Source organism: Homalodisca vitripennis, chromosome 1, assembly GCF_021130785.1.
Source record: "Homalodisca vitripennis isolate AUS2020 chromosome 1, UT_GWSS_2.1, whole genome shotgun sequence".
Taxonomy (NCBI): domain Eukaryota; kingdom Metazoa; phylum Arthropoda; class Insecta; order Hemiptera; family Cicadellidae; genus Homalodisca; species Homalodisca vitripennis.
In genome coordinates, this window is record NC_060207.1 from 226,463,344 (window position 1) to 226,488,211 (window position 24,868).

General features: G+C 32.0%; 1 protein-coding gene across 2 annotated transcripts; it reads left to right on the top strand.

Moving 5' to 3' along the window:
- Nucleotides 1-238: 238 nt before the first annotated feature.
- LOC124353114 (nuclear receptor-binding factor 2-like) lies at nucleotides 239-23,179 on the top strand. Of its 2 annotated transcripts, none has more exons than XM_046802949.1 (4): nucleotides 239-569; nucleotides 6,437-6,621; nucleotides 13,326-13,448; nucleotides 21,582-23,179. In XM_046802949.1, exons 1-4 carry the CDS (start codon nucleotides 546-548, stop codon nucleotides 21,946-21,948), a joined length of 699 nt encoding a protein of 232 aa, XP_046658905.1. In that variant the 5' UTR covers nucleotides 239-545; the 3' UTR covers nucleotides 21,949-23,179. The 2 variants fall into 2 exon arrangements, with proteins under 2 accessions (XP_046658905.1, XP_046658906.1); XM_046802950.1 differs by lacking the exon at nucleotides 239-569 and adding an exon at nucleotides 1,509-1,654.
- Nucleotides 23,180-24,868: the final 1,689 nt, after the last annotated feature.

Genomic DNA, 24,868 nt, shown 5'->3' on the forward strand with positions numbered 1-24,868 from the left:
AAGATACATATATAAGATGCAGGAGAGTATCAGCATTTTACACATACAAAACTTAAACACCCTTCAATCCTTTAGGTTCGGAGTCACGAAAAAAATATAATAAGAATGCACTTCGAGAAAGCAGTGAATATGTGTGTTAAAATATTACATGACTATTTTTTATAATATTCGAATAGAACCAAACAGACTTATTTGAACTAGTGAATTCTTCACTTTTCATATCCGAATACCTCTTCACTATTCGCATCCGGGGAGTGGAGTGGAGATATAATTGTGTTTAGTGTTTGTTTGTGTTCGTGTTTTTGTAGTTGTGAGGAAGGTCATGGACTTGTTTGTTGATGTTGTGGATGCATTGAGTCTATTTTATTAGAATCTGCGTAATTCTAAGTAAAGTTTTAAGAAGTGTGTATAGACTACGGCGTAGATTCTTTCGATTGCCCTCAAGAAGATTAGCTCATATAAAATTGACTTTACTTTTAGAACAAAAGTGAGGAAATATTGAGTAGTTATTTCACTTCTATGTTTATAATACACGTTCTTTCGTAATGGAAAATTCACCACTTCTATTGGTAAGTAATTACATAAATATATTGTTATAGACAATAGTTATTGGAATATTATTTAAACGCTCCGTTTTATCTTTTTTGTTTTACTAACCCTATAAATTTTGAGATTGTTAATTTAATTTGTCCTCGCTATACCTAAAATGCTGAAACAATCACTACAAAGGTTAATAATTTTCTATAACATTATATTCTTATTTCTAAGCACTCTCTGACTATTTTTAACATAAATTATTAACATAGTCTATTAAAAATGTTTGCTTAGCCTACTTGCCAAGAAATTATGGTTGAGGTTTATATTTGTAAGCCTTCTGTAAATGGATGATCAGATCAGGTAAAATTTGATTTTTCAATAAGTAGTAGGCACTATTTGAAGGGAAGTTTTACGTTTATGCCTGCAGTCAATGCGGATCAGCAAATAAGTTATTTACCGGCTGCAGTATAATAAGTGGCTACGACAATTGAATCCTTGGTATTCATGATTAATTATCTAAATCTACTGAAATTTGCTATTTTGGAGAATAAACAAAATAGGACATTTCAGTAGATAAAATAGTGTCTGACACCTTATGACACAAATAACACAAGTAAATCACCATTGTACTAGTGCTGTTACTCAAATATCATACACACAATTTTACTTTTTTAGAGTTAATTTGCAACAATAATGTTGAACCGAAAATTGCTATAGGCTTTTAATATTGTATTATAATGAAGCTATATATTGTACTATGTAAAAGAAATATAGTTATTTAAACAAGGACTTTGCAATCGACATTATAATGTTGATCCGAATCAGTTCCGTTATGGAAATGGACATTATAATGTTGATCTAACACGCATCTGTTTTTACAGTTTATATAGTACATAAGTCAGCACCACCACCACTGTTTATATACCATTTCAAACTAAAGGAATTGCTGATTTCAATGGTGAGATTTTTTTGACTGCAGTATAGTAAGCGGCCACCACCACAATCGAATTACAGTACTAAAGCTCCTTTGGCTTCTGATCTTGTTTGCCTCCAAAAGAAAGCGAAGTTGGCGAGGAGGTCCCTCTCTCCCTATTTGTTATTCTGGCTATATAATTAGGTAAATACATACATACATACTATAAGTATAAAAGAGTTAAAAAGCACTCACTTGATTTCAGCTTGAATTTAGGTACTATCTCGAGGGATATTTTATTTTTTTCACCAGAAGATGAGATGTTGTGGGGCCCCACCAAAGCCCCATCGATGGCCAGGGACGTTTTTGATCGTCGGTACTTTCCCGATCTCAGATCACATCCCAGATCATCCAAAATCCATTACTTTAAGCAAATAGTATTTAAACTTGTCCAAAAAATGTTTGAAAGTTTGATGTATAAAACCCTGAATGCCTAATGCTTAAGACATAGCTTCATTCAGTTTATTATTTTTTATACTTTATTGATGTCCGGAAGTAGGGAATGCAAATTTAGAAATTATTTAACTACATGAACATTATTTTCACATTTTGTTGACAGTGTACAATTATAGAAGTGGCTGGGACTTCCTAATTGTGAATAGATTAAGATAAGTTGAACTAAAATCATCTATTAAAAGTGTCAAGATTTGATTTGTACAAATTCTGTCGTAAAATTTTAAAAATTTAATCAAATTCCTTTAAATAAACAAGTTATAGCTCATCCACAATTACTTGCACCACAGGCACTACTGAATGGCAGAATTTTGGACTTATTGTGATGTTACTAGGTGAAATAATAATAATATTTAGAATGCATTAACGGATGTGTTGAGTATTATGTAAATAGAAATTTATTTAGTGAGGACTTTCAGGCTGATATCTAAACTTATAGTGTTCATAATTTCCCCTCTACATAATATGTGTGTTGCCGCTGAAAATCCTAAAAAAAACCAGATTTTAAAGAACTTGACATTAAAAAAAGTGTTACCCTTGCATATTTTTTACAATAATGCTTAGAAAGCCCAATATTAACATTAAGCACTAACTTATTTATAAACTAAAATTATTAACATTTTCATCTTAAGTTTGCTCGTAAGAATATAATTTATACAGGAGAAATACTACTTAAAAATACCAGGTACACTAAATGCTGCACTTGCTTGTTAGTAAGTAATTATTTAATTGTAACAACTTCTACAGGAGTCTGTTGGTCTTCTTAAGAATAAATACAGTACTTGTTAATTATAAAGATGTACCGTTTTTTTTTCATGGGGAAAAGGCAATTCACTATTAGTCTTTATTATTATTGGGTGTCTGCATTGTTGTACAGTAGTGCTTACGTTATGTGATCTTAAATTTAGGTTTTTTTTTTCGCTAGAAGTGCGGGGTGGCGCCGAGTTGCCAACGAAGCCAGTAAATCTGGCCAGAGGTATTTCCGATCAATACTTTTCCATGCTCAGGTCACGTTAGATGATTTGGTATGGAAAATACCAGTCATAAAGACCCCAAGTGAGAAGTACTTTGATGTAACCACCTCACACTTCTGGTTAAAAAAAGAAAAACATTCCTCGAAAAGTACTCCAATTCAAGCCCAGATCACGTAAGCGCTTGTAAATGTTAAGCTATTAAATATTAAATTACTGGAACCAATGAAATTGGGAACATAAAAATAAATTGCAGTGACACAACTGCAGTGGAAGTGGTATACTACTGGCAGCTATGAGAGTTATCTGATCTAAACTGGTTCGGCATTACCTGTTTCCATGTGCGGTGATCTTGAATATACAAGTTCTGTGTATTTTTATAAATTCCGTAAGATTTTTTATCACAATAGATTACGTTATTTTAATTTCAACTATTTAATTTAAGACCTAAACTATAATTAAATCATATTCAAGACAGGAAATAACAAAATTAGAACTAGAGGTTAATTTTGACTTTGGTTCACAATTAGACCCCATTTCTCAATTCAAAATTACCCTGCCATGAAATTGAGTTTTTCTGCGGCAATTATGAATTTGCAATAAAATATTTTAAATCCATATAAAGAAGCGGTAAGTGGATAATGAGCATCTTATTGCTGCCTGTAGGCTATTTCAATTTATATTTCCATTCTCAGCCAAGGTTGGTTCATTCCTTTATATTATATCAGAAACAACATGTCCAAGTTATTGCAATACAAATGTGGAACATTTTTAAATCCACAGTAGTTAAAATGGTAGATGTAGGTAGACAGAATATTTAATGTATTACTTTGTATTTTTTGGTTTATTTAGTCCCTGAAGTACTTAAATTCTGAAATATAATTTAAAACATTCATATTGTAAAATAACTCAATAGTGATAAGGTATGTATTAAATACTGATGAATCAGACACTCAAGATTGTTTGGGCCCTGAACTTACTGTAATAGTCTAGGTTGAAGTCACCAAATACGGATCACTTACCTTCTTGAAGCCACTTGTGGGAAAAATTAGCATTCTCCTAATGGTTATATGATTAATAATTAGGAGTAGTTAACCATGCCGACCATAATGGATGCAAACACATTTGTTTTTCTAGCTAAATACGTTGTTAGAGATATGTTAAAGATATGGATTCAAAACAACCCTACTTTTGTACGGAATGCATATATAACCAGATACTCGTTTCATGGCGACTGATTCTCCTACTTCTACTGACTTATAATATTGGCAATGAGGGTGCTTGCTGCTGAGATATATTGTCCAGACAGTTTATTGCGCAATTAGTGACCGGTTATTCATTACGCGTCCAAGTAATTTAAATAATGTTCATGTAATTCTAATAACAGAGTAAATATATTAATCTTTGTATTGTTAATCAACATTCTCTGTTTTCCGACCAACGTCGTTTGCAGTATTTATTTTGATATGTTAACATTTTCTAGTTGATTAAATATACAGGGTTCATTATGAAAGTAATGCACGTCTTGTAAAAGGTAATAGATTTATTCATCCGATTGGTACTAATGGTTAAAATTCTTCAAAAGTCTCCTCCTGCATCGTTACACCTGCAGAGACGATTCTGCCATGCCTTGAAAGCACCCTGAAACTCCTCGACTGGAATGCCTCTCAGGAACCTTGTAACAACTACTTTGAGCTTGGATGTTCTCCACCGACTCCCAGTGCTTTCTCTTCAGCTCTCTCTTCAGTTGGGAGAACAAAAAAAGTCACACAAAGCCAAGTCAGGACTGTAAGGATGCTAGGGCACCATTGGGGTTGTGTTCTGGGTCAGGTAGTTGGTAACGACGAAGGCTGTGTAACTGGGGGCATTGTAGTGATGGAGCTTGAAGACTTCTCAGGCGACGTGCACGACCTGGTGGTTCAGTCTCTTGAGCAAATCCAATTAAAAGGCTGTGTTGATAATTTGTCCTTGTGGTACAAACTCAAAACGGATGATTCGTCGGATGTCAAGAAGACAATCAGCATTGTTTTGATGTGAGATTTATTCATGTATGCTTTTTTTGGGTTTAGGAGAGGTTTGTGTGTGCCAACTTTACTTTTATAATGCATCAGACTGTATATTCACATGACAACCTTAACAATATACTCCATCAAGGTATCAATGTCATTGAGTTGACACCAGCTAATTATGTGGCTTCCACCTTGGACATCTTCACCTGGAGAGTGAAAATCTTTTTGCGCTCTTGTGCCAGCAGATCTATTGGAATGACTCCTGCCACCACCAGTACAACTGCATCAGATATGTGAGTGTAGCAGTCACTGTGGCAGCTTTCACAGGATTTTCCGTATAAACGTGAAAGCTGCCGTAAGATGTGACTTTGCTTCTCATCACATGTAAAAAAGTGCTTTAAAAGCACCTCCCCTTCTTGCTGAAATTGATCCAGAAACTGCAGGAACATTGTCAGCATAATAAACAATAAAAACACCATCTGACATATCCAAATAGAGCTAACGTTATATCAGACTTTCCAAACGTCCTGATCCAAAATTGAGCCATGGGCAAGTAGCCCTAGAAGCAACTCTCTTTGTCCCTAGCTTCTGGTTCGGCCCTGTCCGTTGGTCGGGGATTCAGTTTGGACCTTATGAAAGTCACAGTTGCACAGATCACAAACAAGAGCTGGTTCAGGAGGCAACTTAACAGTCCTACTACCATTTAAAGTCTCTTGAAGGAATCTCAGTCTGTGAGAGTTATCCCTCTTTACTTGAAGTGAAAAGAAAGGCTTGCTCCAGATCTTGGAACATGAGATAATGGAGTTCCATCATCCCGCCCCGCTTGCTACACAAGTGGCATTCTTGGCCTGTGGCGTAACAGTCACGATGTTTGGCCTTGCTCTGGCCCATCACACAGTCCAAACATGACATGAAGAAGAGAGAAAACTTTTACAAAAAAAAAGAAAGTGAAAAGAATACCGGAGGTTTTTTCCTGAAAAACAAGATTTTAGCCAAAGATGCCTAGTGAAGTAAAAAGGTATGGGATCCTACTATTTGGAGAAGAAATAAAATAAGATCCCACTGCAGGAGCATGTCACCAATAAGTGGAAAAATTATGTACTCAACTCAGGTAACCCCGTGGTCACCATCCATCATGTACTCAGCAATTATGAATTCCTGTTGGGGGGGGGGGGGGGAATTCCCATCATTTAGATACCACAAATTTGCTATTATACGAACCTCTCAAAACTTCTATACTCTAGCTATATTTTGCAAATTTATAAATGATCACAAAGGGTAGTTTTTTAAAACAATTTTCCATGAATGAATAATTATAAAGTTTATTTGTGTTATTTGAAGTATAAGTAAAATAACATTTAACCAACTTTTACTTTAGACCACAGTCAAGAAGTAAATTGTAGTCAGTTTTGATGTTTAACAGTAACTTTTATAACCTATAGTTAATGTTTTTGACATTAAAATTGTTGTACCAAAATTAAAAATTTTCTTAGGCACATCAAAACGACAGAAAAGCGGACAACCACATTCAGTATAAAAGGTTTGATGAAGCGCTGACGTGTCACAAAGCTGCAGCAGAGCTGCTGCTTCATGCTATGCAACTGACGTCTGTGACCAAAGCTGTCGAAGCTTTGCGTCTGCAGTATGACTATCATAAAAGACAAGAAGATATTGTGCAGTAAGTTTAACCTAAATACATATCTGTTATGATAATGTTTTTAGAAACAGCAATATGGTTGCATTCTGTACATGTTTAAGTATTTCCTTTCTAATGAAACGGTTTAATTTGTTTCTTAACATTTTCTTAAAACAAATGAAAACTTGTAATACTCTTACATAGTCTTATTATTTACACTAGGTCATTTTATACGAGGGTAAATTAAATATAAACATTAATTTTTGTTATGATCTTCTTTCTTTGATAATTTTATACACTTATTATTGTTCTAAAATTTTTCAATATAGTCTTCGTGATCTAAACACTTTTGCCACCGATTTGGAAGTTTCAGTATTCCCTGGTCATAGAAAGTTTGAGGGCGAGTTGTAAGCCAATTGCGCACGTGCTCCTCGACTTCTTCATTGCTCTAAATTCGTTTTCCCCCTCCAGTGAGTTCTTAAGCGTGAACCGATAAGTTGATTTTGGCGACAGGAACAGATGACAGTATAAACTTACTGTCAGTTTTTTACCGTAAGCCGTATTCAATATATGTTGATCATGTGCAAAATAGACCAATTAAATTCCCCTAGAGTCCAAAAAAATCGTTGTAAGGACTTCTGCAGGAAAGAGACTCGTTTTGGCTTTCACAGGGCAACATTCATCCCACTACTCCTTACTGCCTTTTTGGACTTTGGGGTGTAGTGATGTACCCATGTCTCATGAAATGTTACGATGCGCTTTAAAAACACCTCTCCTTCTTGCTGAAATTGATCCAGGAACCTTACAGCAATCTCCGACCTAACATGACCCGTTTTTGGTTTTCAGTCAACAACCTCAGAACCCATCAAGCACTAATTTTTCTGAAACAGACTTGATCAGTGATTATGGATTGAACACTTCCATAGCTGATATGCACTTCTGATGAAATTTCTTCTATGGTTCACACACCACACAACCAAAAACTGCTTATTGCTTACTGCTGCTTGTGTTTGCTTATTGTGGTTTCCGGTGATCACATTCAATAAGCTCTCAAACAGCATGAATATTATCATATGTAAGGCTTGTCCTTAGGCATCAATCATTACTATTGTTTTTAACTCATTCTTATCCACCCTTAAATGCTCTCACTTATATAAATGCAAGATTTTGAGACAGTGTACTAAGCCAAATATGTGCCTGCTAACGAGTTTATATTTCTGACGGTTTAATGCCATCATTGGTTAATATTTTATAATAGTCCGTTGCACAACAGACGAAGGAACTTCCTGCTTGGCCATGGCTGTATTGATGACAGTGCTGAGCTAGAATACTAATCAGAATGGTTCCCCCACTCCTCATAAACCAAACATTATGTAGGTAGCACCTGTATTCTAAGAAGAATAGCAAAATTACTGTTTATATTTAATTTGCCCTCGTAGTAATAAACTCTCCATCTGCCAGTTGAAATGTTTTATGGTTCCATATAAGAATATCTGTCTATCTATCTTCTAATAACACCATCACTAAAACATGAACTGAATAAAATTAAATGCCAATTATTAAGACTGAACTAGAGAATACATTTTACAACAGGTCTGTACTGTATGACCAACCACTGATGACAGTAAGTTTTAATAATAATTAGTGTTTTTTTTTATTAAGTGTATATTTAAGAGATTATGTTCATGAAGATGACTCACTATATTGTTGTGATTCCTGCCTGTTATGCGTGTTACAACGCTCTGGTATGATATTTTAAAATTTTAACCTAGATTGTAGTTATGTGTTAGGTTGTTTGAGGAAAAGATCAGATTGCAGATCTCGAAATGTAGTGTTGCTGATTTCTTGTATCCCCGAACGATGTCGAATTTAGAAAAATATTGTTTCAAACACTCCTTCCATCATCAAACACAAATCGTAAACTAAGTAGCTGCTAAGTTTTATAATTTCCACCACTTCAAAACAACATGAACACTATTATATATTCAGATATTTTAGCATTGCTGTAGAATGCCATCTTCAGTCGAAAGAGACGTTAAACTTAAAACAGTTTATTTGGATTTTAGTGAACTGGAAGATAGGCCTAGTGAACTGGACCAGTTATTTGTATAAAGTATATTTGTTTACAAATTATGATTAAAGCTGTAAAAATTGTCAGTTATACCTGTTAAAAAGCTTCAAAGTGCTTTGAGTTATGTTAAGAATAACGAAATGTAATCTAATGCAAAGATTATTATGATTGTGGCAGAGGGCATATTATATTATTGTAAGGCAATGTCTATCCTATTTTAGTTTTGTATGTTGCCACTACTATTATTCTGTCATACTGTTTATTAGAATAATATATTTTAATGAAAAAAGTGTTTCAATAAAAATGTTGATTTAGTGAAACATAATAGAAAAGAATCAGTAAATTAAAAAGAAAAGAAAGTTTTCTTTTAAAATATTCAATTAGAACATTGACATTAATTTTTGTATGGTGGGAGGGGTGAATATTAACTGAGTTATGTTTCTCAAGACTCATAGCCGAAGTGAATGGTGCGACATATTCATCTATGTTGGGTAGGAATGTAAAGATAATGAGAGAGGGCGGTGTAGTTATCAGACCATACAGACAATTAGTAGCATATCTGAGCTAGAGGTGCACACGTCTGTTGAAGAACGCACTATTATGAAATATTTTTGTCAGAAGAGGACATGAAATCTGCCGAAGTTTTGTGTTGACACATACTTAAGTTCTTTGAAAAAACGCTTTCAACGAGCCAAGTCAGTCTGGCATAAACAATTTTGCGATGTGTGAGAATCAGCCCGAGAACCATGCATGTAGACCTCAGAGCTAAGACCCATTTTACCGAAGGAAAATTTCTTGGTACGATTTTTTGGAACTGCAGAGGTATACTCCTCAGTCATTTTATTTATGAAAGGTGTACAATTAATGCTGCATACTCCTGACAACTGCTTGATGCTGTGAAAGTAGCCTATCTGCACAGGGCCAGATCCCTATTCAAAATGCAAATTCTGCTCCGTGACAATTCTCTGGCCACCACCACAGCTGCATTGACTCAAGAAAAATTGGACCAAACTTATTAGGAAACAATCGGACATGCACCCTACAGTCCAGTGTGACTTCAGCATGTTTTAGCCCTCTAAAAGAATTTGAAGGTCGCCACTTTGACAACAATGAAAACGTTCATACACAAATGTGTAAAAGATGCAACCAGCTCCAATCTTTGATGATGGCATTATTAACAAACTTCCGATTCGGTCAGGAAACTAAATAAAGGAGGAAAGTATGGTAAAATGCATTTACGATTGTATTTACTTTACCAAGAAATGTTCATAAAGAAAAGTAAGGTTGATATTTAATCCACCTTTTATTTGAAACATTAGCCTTTTTGAATGCATAACCGTAGAGCTTGCCTGTATTGAGTTTTGAGAAGTACCACACACAATACCAATCAACATTCATAGTACGCTTATTTGGTTTCCAATTAAGTTTATTGGTTGCAGTATTATATGATAGCTAATAGAAATATTAAAATATCTTTATTGCAGTTGAAAACAATATTATTGCATTGCAAAAGTCAGAGATACAAGTGAATTTTGACGTGCTCACCACAGCTTACTGCGTGCAAACATACAAAAATGTACATGCACTTGCCAATATTTATTTGTTTATTTACCCCCAGATCCGGCTTCAACACCAGTCAGCCAAATGGGCGGTCTCCCAGTCAAATATAAATCACCACCTGATTTTAACTTGACATTAATCAGTGTAACCAGTAAAACAGAATACTAATGTGGTTGAAATAAAAAGCATCTGTTCATCATGTTTGCTGAATTGTAGTATTGATTTGAAAAACAAACGTAAATCAAAAGCTATAAAACATAAATAACTTTAAAAATGTGTTCAAAGTCAATAAAATTACAAACTTGTTCTTTAGTTTTCTAAATTGAAAAATTAGAGGTATGTAAACTTTTGAGAAATTATACACGCTTTTATATGTAACATTATGCTTGGATGGTATATATGTAAACTTATGCACACAAAAAATTTGAAATAAATGTTATACCTGTTCATTGTTTTATCAATAAAACATGTTTTATATTTAACATGTTCTGAATAGTAAATAATATACCACATGTGTTTTATGAAATCTATTAAATTGTATTGCTCTACAAGACTTGTACATATTATAAACAACAAAAATATTATCAAAATTGTATATATTTAGTCCAAACAAAATAAAATTTCATGTTACAATTAAATTCTTTTTTATAGCCTTTAGATTTGCGCCTTAGATCATAATTATCAATTTTTTTATTTATTCTTGATATAAAAAAATAATAAAAATTGTATTGTTACTACACAAGTAGCTCTGGTATTTTTGAAACGAAACTTGCTTAAATACTGTGGCACCATAAACATTTCTTAAGTTCATACTAGTGATAAATAATAGATGAATGAATGCATACTGTTTAGGAAGAAAACTACAAGAGAAAACCTGAAAAATTGTAAATCCAGCATAACCAAGTTTTATTAACCCTTCTAGGACCAAACGGCACTTTACTGCAATTTGTGTAACTGAAAAAAAGACCAAGCAGCAATACAACCCACAGAACTGCCAAAACACACACCAGTACTGCCACTCTAATTTTTACTTCTTTCAATTCAGCTAAAGTTAAAGTTAGTTAGTTTGTATATGCTTTTCTTAGAGTACACAAGCTACTGATATTTTGTCAAGATTTTAAATGACTTTGACTTCTCAAACTTTGTCATGGAAACCTTTTGTCATCATCATTATCGACTGTGATGCTAAATGTAATGCTGTGTGTTTTTTTTAAATAAATTAGTATGTATATATATATATATACTACATTAATTGAAATTTCATAATATGTTGTCTCCCACAGTAAAAATATTTAGAATTTTATTTATTACAATTTTGTAAAAGTACATTTTTAAAATTTTTGAATTGAAATTTATAAGAAATATTTTGTGTAATTTTATTTAACATGCATATAGAAAGAAAGAGCATTTTTACTGTATATTCTTTTTACATTAACATTAAAATAATACCATATAAAATAATGGTTTACAGGTGTGCAGTTTTGTCAGTATGTTAAAAAGTAAGCATGTAAATTGTATGGTATATAATTGTTTTATCTGGTTCTAAAAGGCAATTTAACGTCAATAAAAATGGAAACTCCAGTTTAGGCATTATACAGGAATTATGAAGAGGAAAATTCTTAACAAAAAGGTTAACTTGTGTGCGAGAAAAAAAATATGGGAAAATTGCAGGAAAGGTAATAGATATTCACTAATACGTGCGAGTATTTTAGCTTTATTGCGTTGGCTCCTTTTGTTGACAACTCAATAATTGTTTGGTGACTCATTTTCAGATGAGCCCTGTTTTGTTTTGAGTTGGTGGAAAAAACAACAACAAGTTATCTTGCTAGAGTCCTTTCTGTAATTTATTACTGTCAGTCTAGCGTCTTAAAGCACCTTATTAGTAGACCTCCTCATCAAATAGAATATTGTAGAAATGTATTCTTTCAATGGAAGTTATCTGAATATTTTATATTCCCATAATTTATCCGTTTTAATGTATTCATAGTTGGTACTTGATAATTTATTTTCTTAATATTCTATTAACTGATATTAGGACAGCTGGGTTAGTAGCGAATTGTGTCCACCATAGCTAATATATTCATATTTTGTTGTTGTTTAATGTATTATAATATTGGATAAAATAATGGTCTTACCATTTACTAAAACAATAGCATATATTCTTGGGGTTTCCATAATTTTCAATCATTCAAGTTTGTACCTTTAATTAATTATTATTATTATACATGAAGTTTCTTAAACTACACGCTTGATAAATGTCAGCATTCTTTCAGAAATGCTAAAAAACTTTTAAAAATCATTGTCAAATTCGACAATAACACCGCCGCCTAGAAAGATCAGACCAAGAGTATTGGCGTCGAATTTGGTACGGAACGTTAACAGGGGTAACATAATCAAGAAGTTCTGTATTCGGTTCTGAACACCATATACTATCTAACTTTCATCTCTTTATGTAGTTCTAATAAGTAACCTACAAAGCGTAATGGTCAGTAATAAAACCTTTGCTTTCCTAGTACACAATGTACTATCTAACTTTCATCTCTTCATGTAGTTCAAATACATAACCTACAAAGCGTAATGGTCAGTAATAAAACCTTTGCTTTCCTTTCACCGAAACAATAACAACACATTGATTGCTCTGAGGATAATTTGGAGTTGATTGTGTATTAAATGTGTATAAAAATATATAATAAGAAGTTGATATCCAAGTAAGTATTGTAAATATTTATTTAGACAAGTTTGCATAAAAGGAATATGATATTGGTTTTGCAAGACAAAAAGTTGGAGTAGTTGTTAGTTACCATAGTATATATTTTGTTTATTTAGTTACGTTTATCATGATGTAGTGTTAATTGGACAATACACCTGGAATTTATTCCTTTACCATTTTAGGAATTTGGAATGGCCAGAGAAAATAATTTAAGGTTATTTTAATCACTAATGTTGGTTTAAAACAATTTCACTGTTGTAAAAACATTGTTGTGTTGTGGTGGCGATACTTTCTAATTGTTCTAAATTGTCGCCTATAAAATTCTATTCTTCAAATCCTTTATATTAAAATATAATTCATTTGAACTTTTTGTGTATAATTAATTTGAATTGTTTTGTATTTTAGGGTGAAGAAAGTCCAGTTTGAAATAAAAAAGAAAATTATGGAATATCGAAACCGCAGAACAATGCAAAAAAAGACAACTCAAAAGGAGAAGAAGGATAAGGACTTGCAATGGGCCATATTCAAGTGAGTTTGCTAACCAGAATTGACCTACTGTGTGTGTATATTTATGGATTAGTTATCTCTTGAGCCGTATTCAAGTAAGTTTTCCAACCAGAATTGACCTACTGTGTGTGTATATTTATGGATTAGTTATCTCTTGAGCCATATTCAAGTAAGTTTGCTAACCAGAATTGACCTACTGTGTGTGTATATTTATGGATTAGTTATCTCTTGAGCCATATTCAAGTAAGTTTGCCAACCAGAATTGACCTACTGTGTGTGTATATTTATGGATTAGTTATCTCTTGAGCCATATTCAAGTAAGTTTGCTAACCAGAATTGACCTACTGTGTGTGTATATTTATGGATTAGTTATCTCTTGAGCCATATTCAAGTAAGTTTGCCAACCAGAATTGACCTACTGTGTGTGTATATTTATGGATTATAGTTATCTCTTGAGCCATATTCAAGTAAGTTTGTTAACCAGAATTGACCTACTGTGTGTGTATATTTATGGATTATAGTTATCTCTTGAGCCATATTCAAGTAAGTTTGCTAACCAGAATTGACCTACTGTGCGTGTATATTTATGGATTAGTTATTTCTTGAGCCATATTCAAGTGAGTTTGCTAACCAGAATTGACCTACTGTGTGTGTATATTTATGGATTAGTTATCTCTTGAGCCATATTCAAGTAAGTTTGTTAACCAGAATTGACCTACTGTGTGTGTATATTTATGGATTATAGTTATCTCTTGAGCCATATTCAAGTAAGTTTGCTAACCAGAATTGACCTACTGTGTGTGTATATTTATGGATTATAGTTATCTCTTGAGCCATATTCAAGTAATTTTGCTAACCAGAATTGACCTACTGTGCGTGTATATTTATGGATTAGTTATCTCTTGAGCCATATTCAAGTGAGTTTGCTAACCAGAATTGACCTACTGTGTGTGTATATTTATGGATTAGTTATCTCTTGAGCCATATTCAAGTAAGTTTGTCAACCAGAATTGACCTACTGTGTGTGTATATTTATGGATTAGTTATCTCTTGAGCCATATTCAAGTAAGTTTGTCAACCAGAATTGACCTACTGTGTGTGTATATTTATGGATTAGTTATCTCTTGAGCCATATTCAAGTAAGTTTGTCAACCAGAATTGACCTACTGTGTGTGTATATTTATAGATTAGTTATCTCTTGAGCCATATTCAAGTAAGTTTGCCAACCAGAATTGACCTACTGTGTGTGTATATTTATGGATTAGTTATCTCTTGAGCCATATTCAAGTAAGTTTGTCAACCAGAATTGACCTACTGTGTGTGTATATTTATGGATTAGTTATCTCTTGAGCCATATTCAAGTAAGTTTGTCAACCAGAATTGACCTACTGTGTGTGTATATTTATAGATTAGTTATCTCTTGAGCCATATTCAAGTAAGTTTGTCAACCAGAATTGACCTACTGTGTGTGTATATTTATGGATTAGTTATCTCTTGAGCCATATTCAAGTAAGTTTGTCAACCAGAATTGACCTACTGTGTGTGTATATTTATAGATTAGTTATCTCTTGAGCCATATTCAAGTAAGTTTGTCAACCAGAATTGACCTACTGTGTGTGTATATTTATAGATTAGTTATCTCTTGAGCCATATTCAAGTAAGTTTGTCAACCAGAATTGACCTACTGTGTGTGTATATTTGTGGATTAGTTATCTCTTGGGCAAGTAGTACTGTCAAAGGTAACAATTACCAGAAGACTAGTCAAAGAAGTAATTAACTACATCAGTACGTTACGTAGTTCTATAAAATTTTGAATGGAGATTCTAAGTAAACGAATCAGTAACTTTTTTTGGATACTAAGATCACTGGCATGAATGGTAGATTTGAATTTGGAGTTTCTAGAAAGCCTTTAAAAAACACAATTTGTTACACCTATAAACTCCAATATGCATCTCAGTCTAAAATGTCATAATTTTGTTAAATGAATCATTGTTTGTTAAAATATCACCTCTCAGTCTTGGAAAAAAGTAATCAAGCAGATAGCATGTAACATGGTTAAATGAACAAGTATGGTAAATGTTTAATTCTAAAGTAAACCAAATTATAAGATCCTTAGGGAGAAAAAACAGTAGATAAAAGGTATGTTTTTATAGGCACACAATTAAAAAAAAAACTGAAATTATTGGTAGTATTATTAAAACATACAATTTTCATCCCAGTTACAAAATAAATAAGTGAAGTTTTGGTTAAGCGCATGATCACCATAATAAAGAGCAATCTAAATGTGTGTATATGGTTAAATAATGGTGATTCTACTTGTTGGAAACAACTTTTCAAATTAAATTTGAAAAGTCTTTGAAATGTTTTAAAAAGAAATGACAAAAATAAAGCAAGATTATCTGCAGAGGATTTTAAGTGTAATATAAACATATATTCAATCATGGCAAGGACTCCCTAGGGACTCAATAAGAAATAAGATTTTTAATACAAAATCACATTTCAGCTATATAATAATATCTGGAGAGAGAAAGAGTCTGATGGACTGATAGCAATGACCTTGAACTTGTTAAGTGAATAGCCTGTAGATGTATATTCCTTGACATGACAGTCTGTGTTTGAGCTGTATCTGTGGTGGTAGTCTAATATTAATAAGGCCTGTAAATATGAGTGTTTTTATTTATTTTTAAGAGTTCACGTTTGTTGTGTGTGTTTTATTTATTTTGACAACCCCTCATAATATGACTGAGGAAATATTGTAAGTAGTGAAAATATATAATTATACTATGGATCTCAGCCTAACTGATGTATATATTTACTTTGATACTTAACCCTTTAGGACCAGCCCGAAGTTTTTAATAATTTTTTTAAATATTTTGGTCCATATTTAAAAAACTGCATGTGTGGAAAATATACCATTTTTTATACTTTTGGGGAAATAATCATATCTATTTAATTATTAATTCAAAAGCTGTGATTTAGGCGTAATATTTTACCTATTGTTTTGTACTGAAAATTATATACATAGGCCTATAAAAATATATATATATATATATATGTAAAAAAATAAATTTTATATCGGAAAACTTAAGTTTGATCATGAAAAACCATTGAATTTAAATATATTTAATGCGTGGGTATATTACATTTTGATTTTACATTCGATTTTGTATAAATGTATCAAAAGCTCTAGTATGTCAAATAAATAAGCTGTGAATACATAATCCAGTAATGTGTATTTGCTAAAACAAAGTTTTTATCGTGATAACAGAAAAATCCCTTATAGCCTACTTCTAAAACAAAGCTAAAAACATACCTGCATGAATTCATGAGACTGCCTTTCAGATAAAATAAACACAATTTTATTAAGTTTGAAAACCTAACACTATTTACAAAATGGCCTGACTTTTTTACATTTATGTTTTATTAGACAAAGAGGATAGCAATCCTCTTTGTAATTTGTGGAGACAGTTCTACAAATTGACAATCCCGCACACCTTTAAATTATAACAAAAATTAAATTATACAGATAAAAAAATAATATCGTTGTGACTTCTAAATGATGAATATATATTATAAGAAACAATAAAAGTCCGCTGGCGATGGGTCACTCGGCTGGTCTTTTTTGTGTAAGTTACAACTAGCAATAAATCACACGGTTGGTCTTAAAAGGATTAAAGTAGATATCTTTATTTACAGATAAATTTTTTAATTTTTTAATTGTATTCTAAGCTAGACTCAAGTGTTAACTTTTTGTTATTTTACAGTACACTAATCACAGTACTGGTAATTTGGATCAGTCAGTTTCATAGTCTATAATTTTTGTATACTGTTAATAGCTTTTGAAGGAAATAAATCATTATTATCACTTCACATTCTGGAGGTGCTTGAATGGTTATCACAAATAGCAAACAAGTGCCTACCTACAGTTCCAGACTTAAAACTACCGGATCATATTTCGGTCGGACTTAAGGTTTTTTTGTAATTGTGATTATGTGGCTATATTATTTCATAAAAGTATGTTAAAAGAAGTTAAAGTGAAAAGTAATTATAGTAATTAAATTAAATACTGTTTTTTTTGTACATACAAGTAAAACTAATTGTTTAGAATTTCAGGTACATAGAAAAGGAATACCATTGCCTGTTTAATTAGATAGAAGACATACCCCAGACATTTTATTTTATTAAAACACATATTTGACAAACTTTCAGACAGCATTTTGGAATATTTTAATCAACAAAAATTATGTATCTAATAGTAATTAGTTTAGAACGACAACAGTTTGTTTAAAACGGATTCAAAAATATTAGCAATTATTTGTTAATGTTAGCAAAAAGCTGTTAAACGAGATTTCCAGACAATCTTTGGACATAAGTTGTTTTCACTAGATTGTGCAGGGCTCAAAATAACAACTGTCTCAATAAGTTAGTTTGTGTTTTTCTTTCTTGAGATAAACCATGGCCTATATTAGTCAACAAAAGTAATTATTTACTATAATTGTGGTGTATAATAATTGTATCACTGTTGGTGATGAAGAGTCAGATGTAATCTCTAGAGTGAGTGTAATGTACCAAGCTGTTGTGGTGAGTCTTTGTTATGGAACAAGCTGTTATCAGTGATGTGGTCGGCTCTGATGAGTCATGTTGTCATGCAGAGTGAGATGTTGGATACAGCTGTTTCTAGCCAGTGTGTGTTAGGAGTGAGTGAGGCCTATCTGTATATACAGAGTTCTCACTGGGCCTTCTGCGGTACTGCGATGGAAAATGATGGTCTTAAACGGTCTGTGTACAAGTAAGTCCATGGGAAAACCACAAAAAATTATCTATAAAGTAAATCTTTAACCATTAGTATTGTTACACTTAAATCAAAATTGCCAATAACCTCAATTATTGTTATGAAAGCAAATTTGAGTAGTGCATTTTCTAAATAAAAAAATTCACGTTACATAACTTTCTGAAAGCTTGTACATTTTTTACCCCTTCTAAGTGTTTAATAAACTACCTTCAAGGTTAACTAAAATTTCAAGGTTGAATCTAAAAATTTACAGAAATTAAGGTTACCACTAAAATATAAGATGGTCTCACTTATTTTGCATTGTATGATTGTGGCTGTATGGGAAATGTTAAGTTTTTAATTTTACAATTTGTAAAAGAATGTATTCTGCCAACCCTTTTAATGAATTTATTTATTTAAAATAACAATTTTGTGTGGCCATTTTGATTTTCTTGCACAATATATGGATGTTTAGAACCGTTATATAAATGTTATTCACAATTGCCAAATTCATCCGCTGCTCTAAATCTTTACCTATAACAGTCTGGTTAAACCTAAATACTCATAACGCATGGTGGCATTTTATTTTGGATGGTAGCTAAAATAGATTATCCATGAGGGTCAAAATTTGCAAATACAGTACAGTATCTAGGATTTTTGTATAGTTGATCAAAAATGTACATTAAACTTACACGTAACATTCATTGACATTACTTTGGAGTAATAAAATACGTTTGGCCTAGGTACTAATGATAATTGAAGATTATTATTTTTACTAAAAGGAACTATATTAGGCTACATTAAAATGTCAGCATTTGTAAAAATATTTTGTTAGTATTGTACTAAACCTTGTAATCTTAATTAACTAAAGTTATTACTTGTTTTATTAGGTTTTAGTTTTGATAAAACTTCCAAACTAAAATTATCCAAACAATCGTTTGATAAAGATTTTTAATTTTAAAAACGTTTTTACATGGTGAAGCACACAAAATGTCATTAATTTGATTTTTTATTTGATTCTATGCTTTTTGTAGATATGAGTAAAAAGTGAAATACTTGATTATCATTCTGCCTTTTTAAGATATTGTGATTTTAGTAAAACACCATTTCCATTCCTAATAAATACTTAAGGAATAAAAAAAAATATATTTCTAAGCCACATAAATAAAGATAACTAGGATTTATATTTTTCCAGAAAAAAAGCACAGTTTTCTTAATAATATTGCAAATTTTTCTTAACATTTACACTGTAAATGATGAAGATACAAATTTTTTAATTGGAAGTACAAGCACGTTTGGAGTTCTTTGAATATGTTAAAATGCTCATTTTGCCCAAACTTTAAACATAAGTTTATCCCAAACATAAACGAGTTGAGATAGGAATGTAAAATTTGGTATATTTTCTTATCTATATGGATTAAAAATGTAAAGTTTCATCAAAATCTGAGATGGTGGGTGACAAAACCAAAATGTTCTGGATGATTTTATGTGGAATAAATTACCTATGACACATTTTGGCCAATTAGATTCATGCAGTAAAAATCTAATTTTCATTCTTGAAAAACACAAAGCCTAGTAACTAGTTCCATTTTCCTTATGGACAAGATTAGATTTTCAAATGTATTTGTATCTGATTTCAACAACACTAACAATTTAAAATTTTTACTCTTAACTAAAAATTAATCAGTAAACAAGATAATAAAAGGTTTGCACAACAATAAAGTCAAAATCTGTTGTGAAACAGCCAACAGTAACTAAATAATATTGATTTTCTAAAAATTCTAAAAATAGACACTGACAAAATGCTTGGAATCAGCATTTTGAAAGTTAAATTATTCGTTGTTAAACCTGCCATTGGAGGCCCAGAGCTCATATGAAAAAAGCTGATAAGAAAATGGTCTAATATATTAAAACAATATTTAATTTATTATGGCTCCTTCTTGCCCTTAATAGCACAAGTAGACTGGGCATGACCGTTGCAACATCGCTCTTGACGGTCTGACAGTTTGCGCGTTCCAACGATCATGCGCCAGCCGCGGCAAATTAACAAAATCTGTTAAAGTGGTGTTGGAAATTATAATTTTAAATTGTGTTTACAAAAATTATGACCATAAGCTCAATAATGTGACCAATGCCGAGCATTTTTAACTGAACCCGGTGGAGAATGAATGTTAAAATGGTTTACAAACAACTGGTTCAACAATCACTTTTATCCATATAATTCAAAAATTCTAAAATTACATACTCTAAGTTAGTACTCTTGTACATATCTTGTATAAAACTTACTCCTGTAATTTTCACTGAACTAGTTAGTTCGTGGTTAACGTTCAAACTCAGTTATCTATACTTATTTATGCGAGAGTAGTATCCAACGAACGGTCTTGCTTGTTGCTATGTCAGTGGTGCTGATTTAATTTTCTAACTATGCTGTTTTTAATACAACCTTTTAAAAAATTGTTTAATTATTGAGGTTTTAAACAATTTAACAACATTATGTATATTAATGTAAATATTGGTTCTGGAGACTGGAGTACTATAGAACTTTAGACTTTATTTTCGATAAGTATTATTGTAATCTCTCGCGGAATATCAATATTATTAATAAGTGTAACAAGACAGATATTTTTGCTAAAATGTCTGAAGAGCTTGTTGCTGTTTTGCTAAGAACATTTTTATCTCAGCTTAAACCCTGGTTTCATTGGAAAAGAATGTCAAATCTCAAATTGGTTGTTAAAGTAATAACAGTTTGCAAGGTCGATTATTGCTGTCAATACCACAGGTCCTCTCAGTGATTGATAAACATAAACAGACGAAGTAGCGGTTACCAGACTCGTATTCATTATTCTCTCAAGAGTTTGAGAATATTTTGATGTTGATCTCAACAAGCATACTGGCGTTAATCTCAACAAGCGTACTGACGTTGATCTCAACAAGCTTGCTGACGTTGATCTCAACAAGCATACTGACGTTGATCTCAACAAGCGTACTGACGTTGATCTCAACAAGCGTGCTGACGTTGATCTCAACAAGCATACTGACATTGATCTCAACAAGCGTACTGACGTTGATCTCAACAAGCGTACTGACGTTGATCTCAACAAGCGTGCTGACGTTGATCTCAACAAGCATACTGACGTTGATCTCAACAAGCGTACTGACGTTGATCTCAACAAGCGTGCTGACGTTGATCTCAACAAGCATACTGATGTTGATCTCAACAAGCATACTGACGTTGATCTCAACAAGCGTACTGACGTTGATCTCAACAAGCATACTGACGTTGATCTCAACAAGCTTACTGACGTTGATCTCAACAAGCTTACTGACGTTGATCTCAACAAGCATACTGACGTTGATCTCAACAAGTGTACTGTTTGTTGCAGGACCATGGAGGAGGCTGACTCCCTGTTGGGGTTGCTGCTGCCAAAGGAGGCACCAGAAGCAGAGGTGGCCACTGTGCCCGGATTCAAGCGACCCAAAGACGAACAAACTGTCATTGAGGAGCTGTACACACTAAACACGCAGTTGAGGATATTCATCACGCAGCTGTTGACAAAACTGGAGACAGCTGAGCGGCAGTTGGAGGTGGCCAAGATTCGGCTGGAAGTGTACGAGAACGCACCGCCGAAGATCATCGATTTGCCACCCCTCGACATGTCAGTCAGTGAGTCTCTGGAGGCTTCAAAGTACGAATTTCCTGCCCCCACTTCCAAAGAGGAGGAGCCCAATACAGGCCAGGGTGAGAACTAGGCCTTGAGTATTTTGTCACAATGAGAGTAAAGTCTTGATTAGTTTAGGTTAATTTTTTTCAAAAGTTGTAGATGAAGGAAAGTTCTTTAGCTCCAATTTTGTGATGCAAATTTAATGGGACGATTAGACGACTTTTTTCGCTTAAAAAATCTAGATTTTTCTAGTTCTTAGGAACAGGATAATACAAGAAGCAGGAGTTTAACTCCAAGAATTTCAGTTTGATCTGCAGTTGAAATGCTTAAGTTGAAAGAAACGTCACTGTTACAATCACTATGTATTTTATAAAAATATTTTTGAAATTTCTATAAAATCAAACAGAACAACAGCTATTAAAGATCAACATTGTTGTGCAACAATGGCAGGCATAATTTGTCAGTAACCAAGTATTTTTACCTCACAAATATGTATTTTACAGTATGCATTAAAATATTTTACAGTGTCATATTACAGTTGGGAGGAAGCCCAAAATGTCCATAAAACTGCTATAGATGCTACCAGATTGATTAATAAATATAATATAACCTTTCAGAAAATCTACGTACCTGATATTAATTTACACTGATTCAAGCATCTTAAATCAAAGCAATGCTGTATGTTTTTGAAAATTTTTGTGTAAAATTCACCACCAATTTTAATTATTTTACATTAAAAGATTACTAGTTTGACAGAGAACATTATGTTTATATATCCTTTGTTCTTTCTATTCTGTTATTATTGGTAAATTAAGATTTGACGTAGAAAAAACCAATAGCAAGACTTATTAAGTAATTATTTTTAAGATGTATTTTGCTGTACTCATTTAACACAATTATTTGTTAGCAAAAATGGACAATTTATATAGTTCTTTTCTATAAATAAAGAATAATACGTGTAAGTGAGTCACCTCGAATATTTTAATGTATGGGAAAAGTTTTTTGCTATACCTAGAAATTGTAATTAGGTTCAGTGAGTTTATTTCCAGCATTCTAAATTTGAAGTAAAATTTCCTATTTGTCGGAAGTACTCAGCCATTCTTTTTTGGAATTGATTAAAATTAACCGATGATTACATCATCAATGTCAGTTTCTTGGAAATCTGATAAGATTGTCACAAAACACATGGTTGTAAATTCATTGTGGATAATTCAGGATCGTTTTTAATTACTAAAAATTAAGTTTATAGCCTACCATGAAACAATCCAATGAACATAAATGTCTTATTATAAGCATGTTTCGAAGGTCCTGCACAGGAATATATAACTCAAGTCAAGTGACTCTCATACAACTCTAGTCGTAACTTGCACCTTGAGACATACCTGTTCGCTGGATTGTTAAACGGCAAGTCATAAACCTAATATTTAGTTATACATGGTTGGTGCAAATGTAAAACATTGTGGGGTGGCCTTTGTATATTTATCATGTCTTGCATTTTATAGATTTTATAACATAGTATTGATTTTTATAATTTTTTTATTTAATAAAATCTCACTAAATGAGGTGAAACCCATGAATAAAGTTCGATTGCAAATAAAATAATCTTATTTGCCAAATATTTTTACATTGATACTTTTAGTTGAACCTTTATTTCATTCTTTTTCATCTCTTATTGTATTGTATAAAGGACTTCTTAACAGGCTATTTTTAATTTTGTCAAAAATTGTATTTTTGTGATACTTTGTATAAACTGAATCATATACATTTCTCTTAGAAACAAGTGACTTTAGAACGAAATAATTTAATTGAATAACAAATAAAGGTATATAAATTAATATTGATAAATTAATCTTAATAAATTTGTTGTATATTAAAATTTTTGGTGTAACCTAAGGCAGTAATTTTTCTTACGTCTTCAATATTTCGAATGCTTTATATAAAGCAATAACATAAAACAGAATAAATTGTTACTATTAAAGTGTTAGTTGTTTGCTAAAGAACTGTTGTGATATATCTGTGTTATTATTGTGTGATTTGATATAAATAGCTCACATGTTGACAGTGTATTGTGTTAGTTTTAGCAGTAAATTAGAGTAATATGAACAAAAGTGGATCGGTAATTTCAGCAGCATATTCAGATTTTATATATTGATTACAGTGTTATCTCTCTTACTTTTGTAATTACGTTATTATTGTGTATAATTAACTTTTTATATGTTATATTACTTTGACATTGGGCTATTTTGAAAATAAAAAAAATGTGTATCCAGTAAATCATTGTTTTATTTAATTTCAAACAGAGAAATGAAAATTTGGTATCCCAATAAGGAAGATGTTTACTATAGTATAAATAAATATAAGTGTGTTTGTACATTATTTAACTAAAAAGTATTCCTAGAAACAACTGAGAAAAACTAAATAACAATTTAATAAGTTATACAAATCAAATATAGTATACACTGTTATGATTAATGCATTGTGTCAGAGGAGTATAATAAGATTAATAATGAAAATTATTGAATGATTTATAATTAATATTAAAATCTGTATCTTACAGAACCACACTGTGCCTTATCAAAAAACCCTTTCCAGATCATCTTGAGTGACTTTCTTATCCACAGCCTTGCAAAAACTGGCTATTCGAGATCATGAGTGACTTTCTTATCCACAGCCTTACAAAAACTGGCTATTCGAGATCATCTTGAGTGACTTTCTTATCCACAGCCTTACAAAAACCAACTCTTTCCAAAGCATCTTGGATCTTCTAACTTATAAAACAGTGTTCATATATTGTACTAAATCTTTTGAACTAGTATTTACAATTTTTGTCCAAAAAGATTTATTCCTTACTTTGGTTAGACCTCAGCTACATAAAATTTTTACAAGCGCCAGTTCTGTAATCACAACTTTGTTCTCAATTTTATATTTTTGTTGACTCATGTTTTCTCAAATTTTATTTGTATGGACATTTCTAAGTAGACAGGTACATTGAGATTAATCCTTTAATA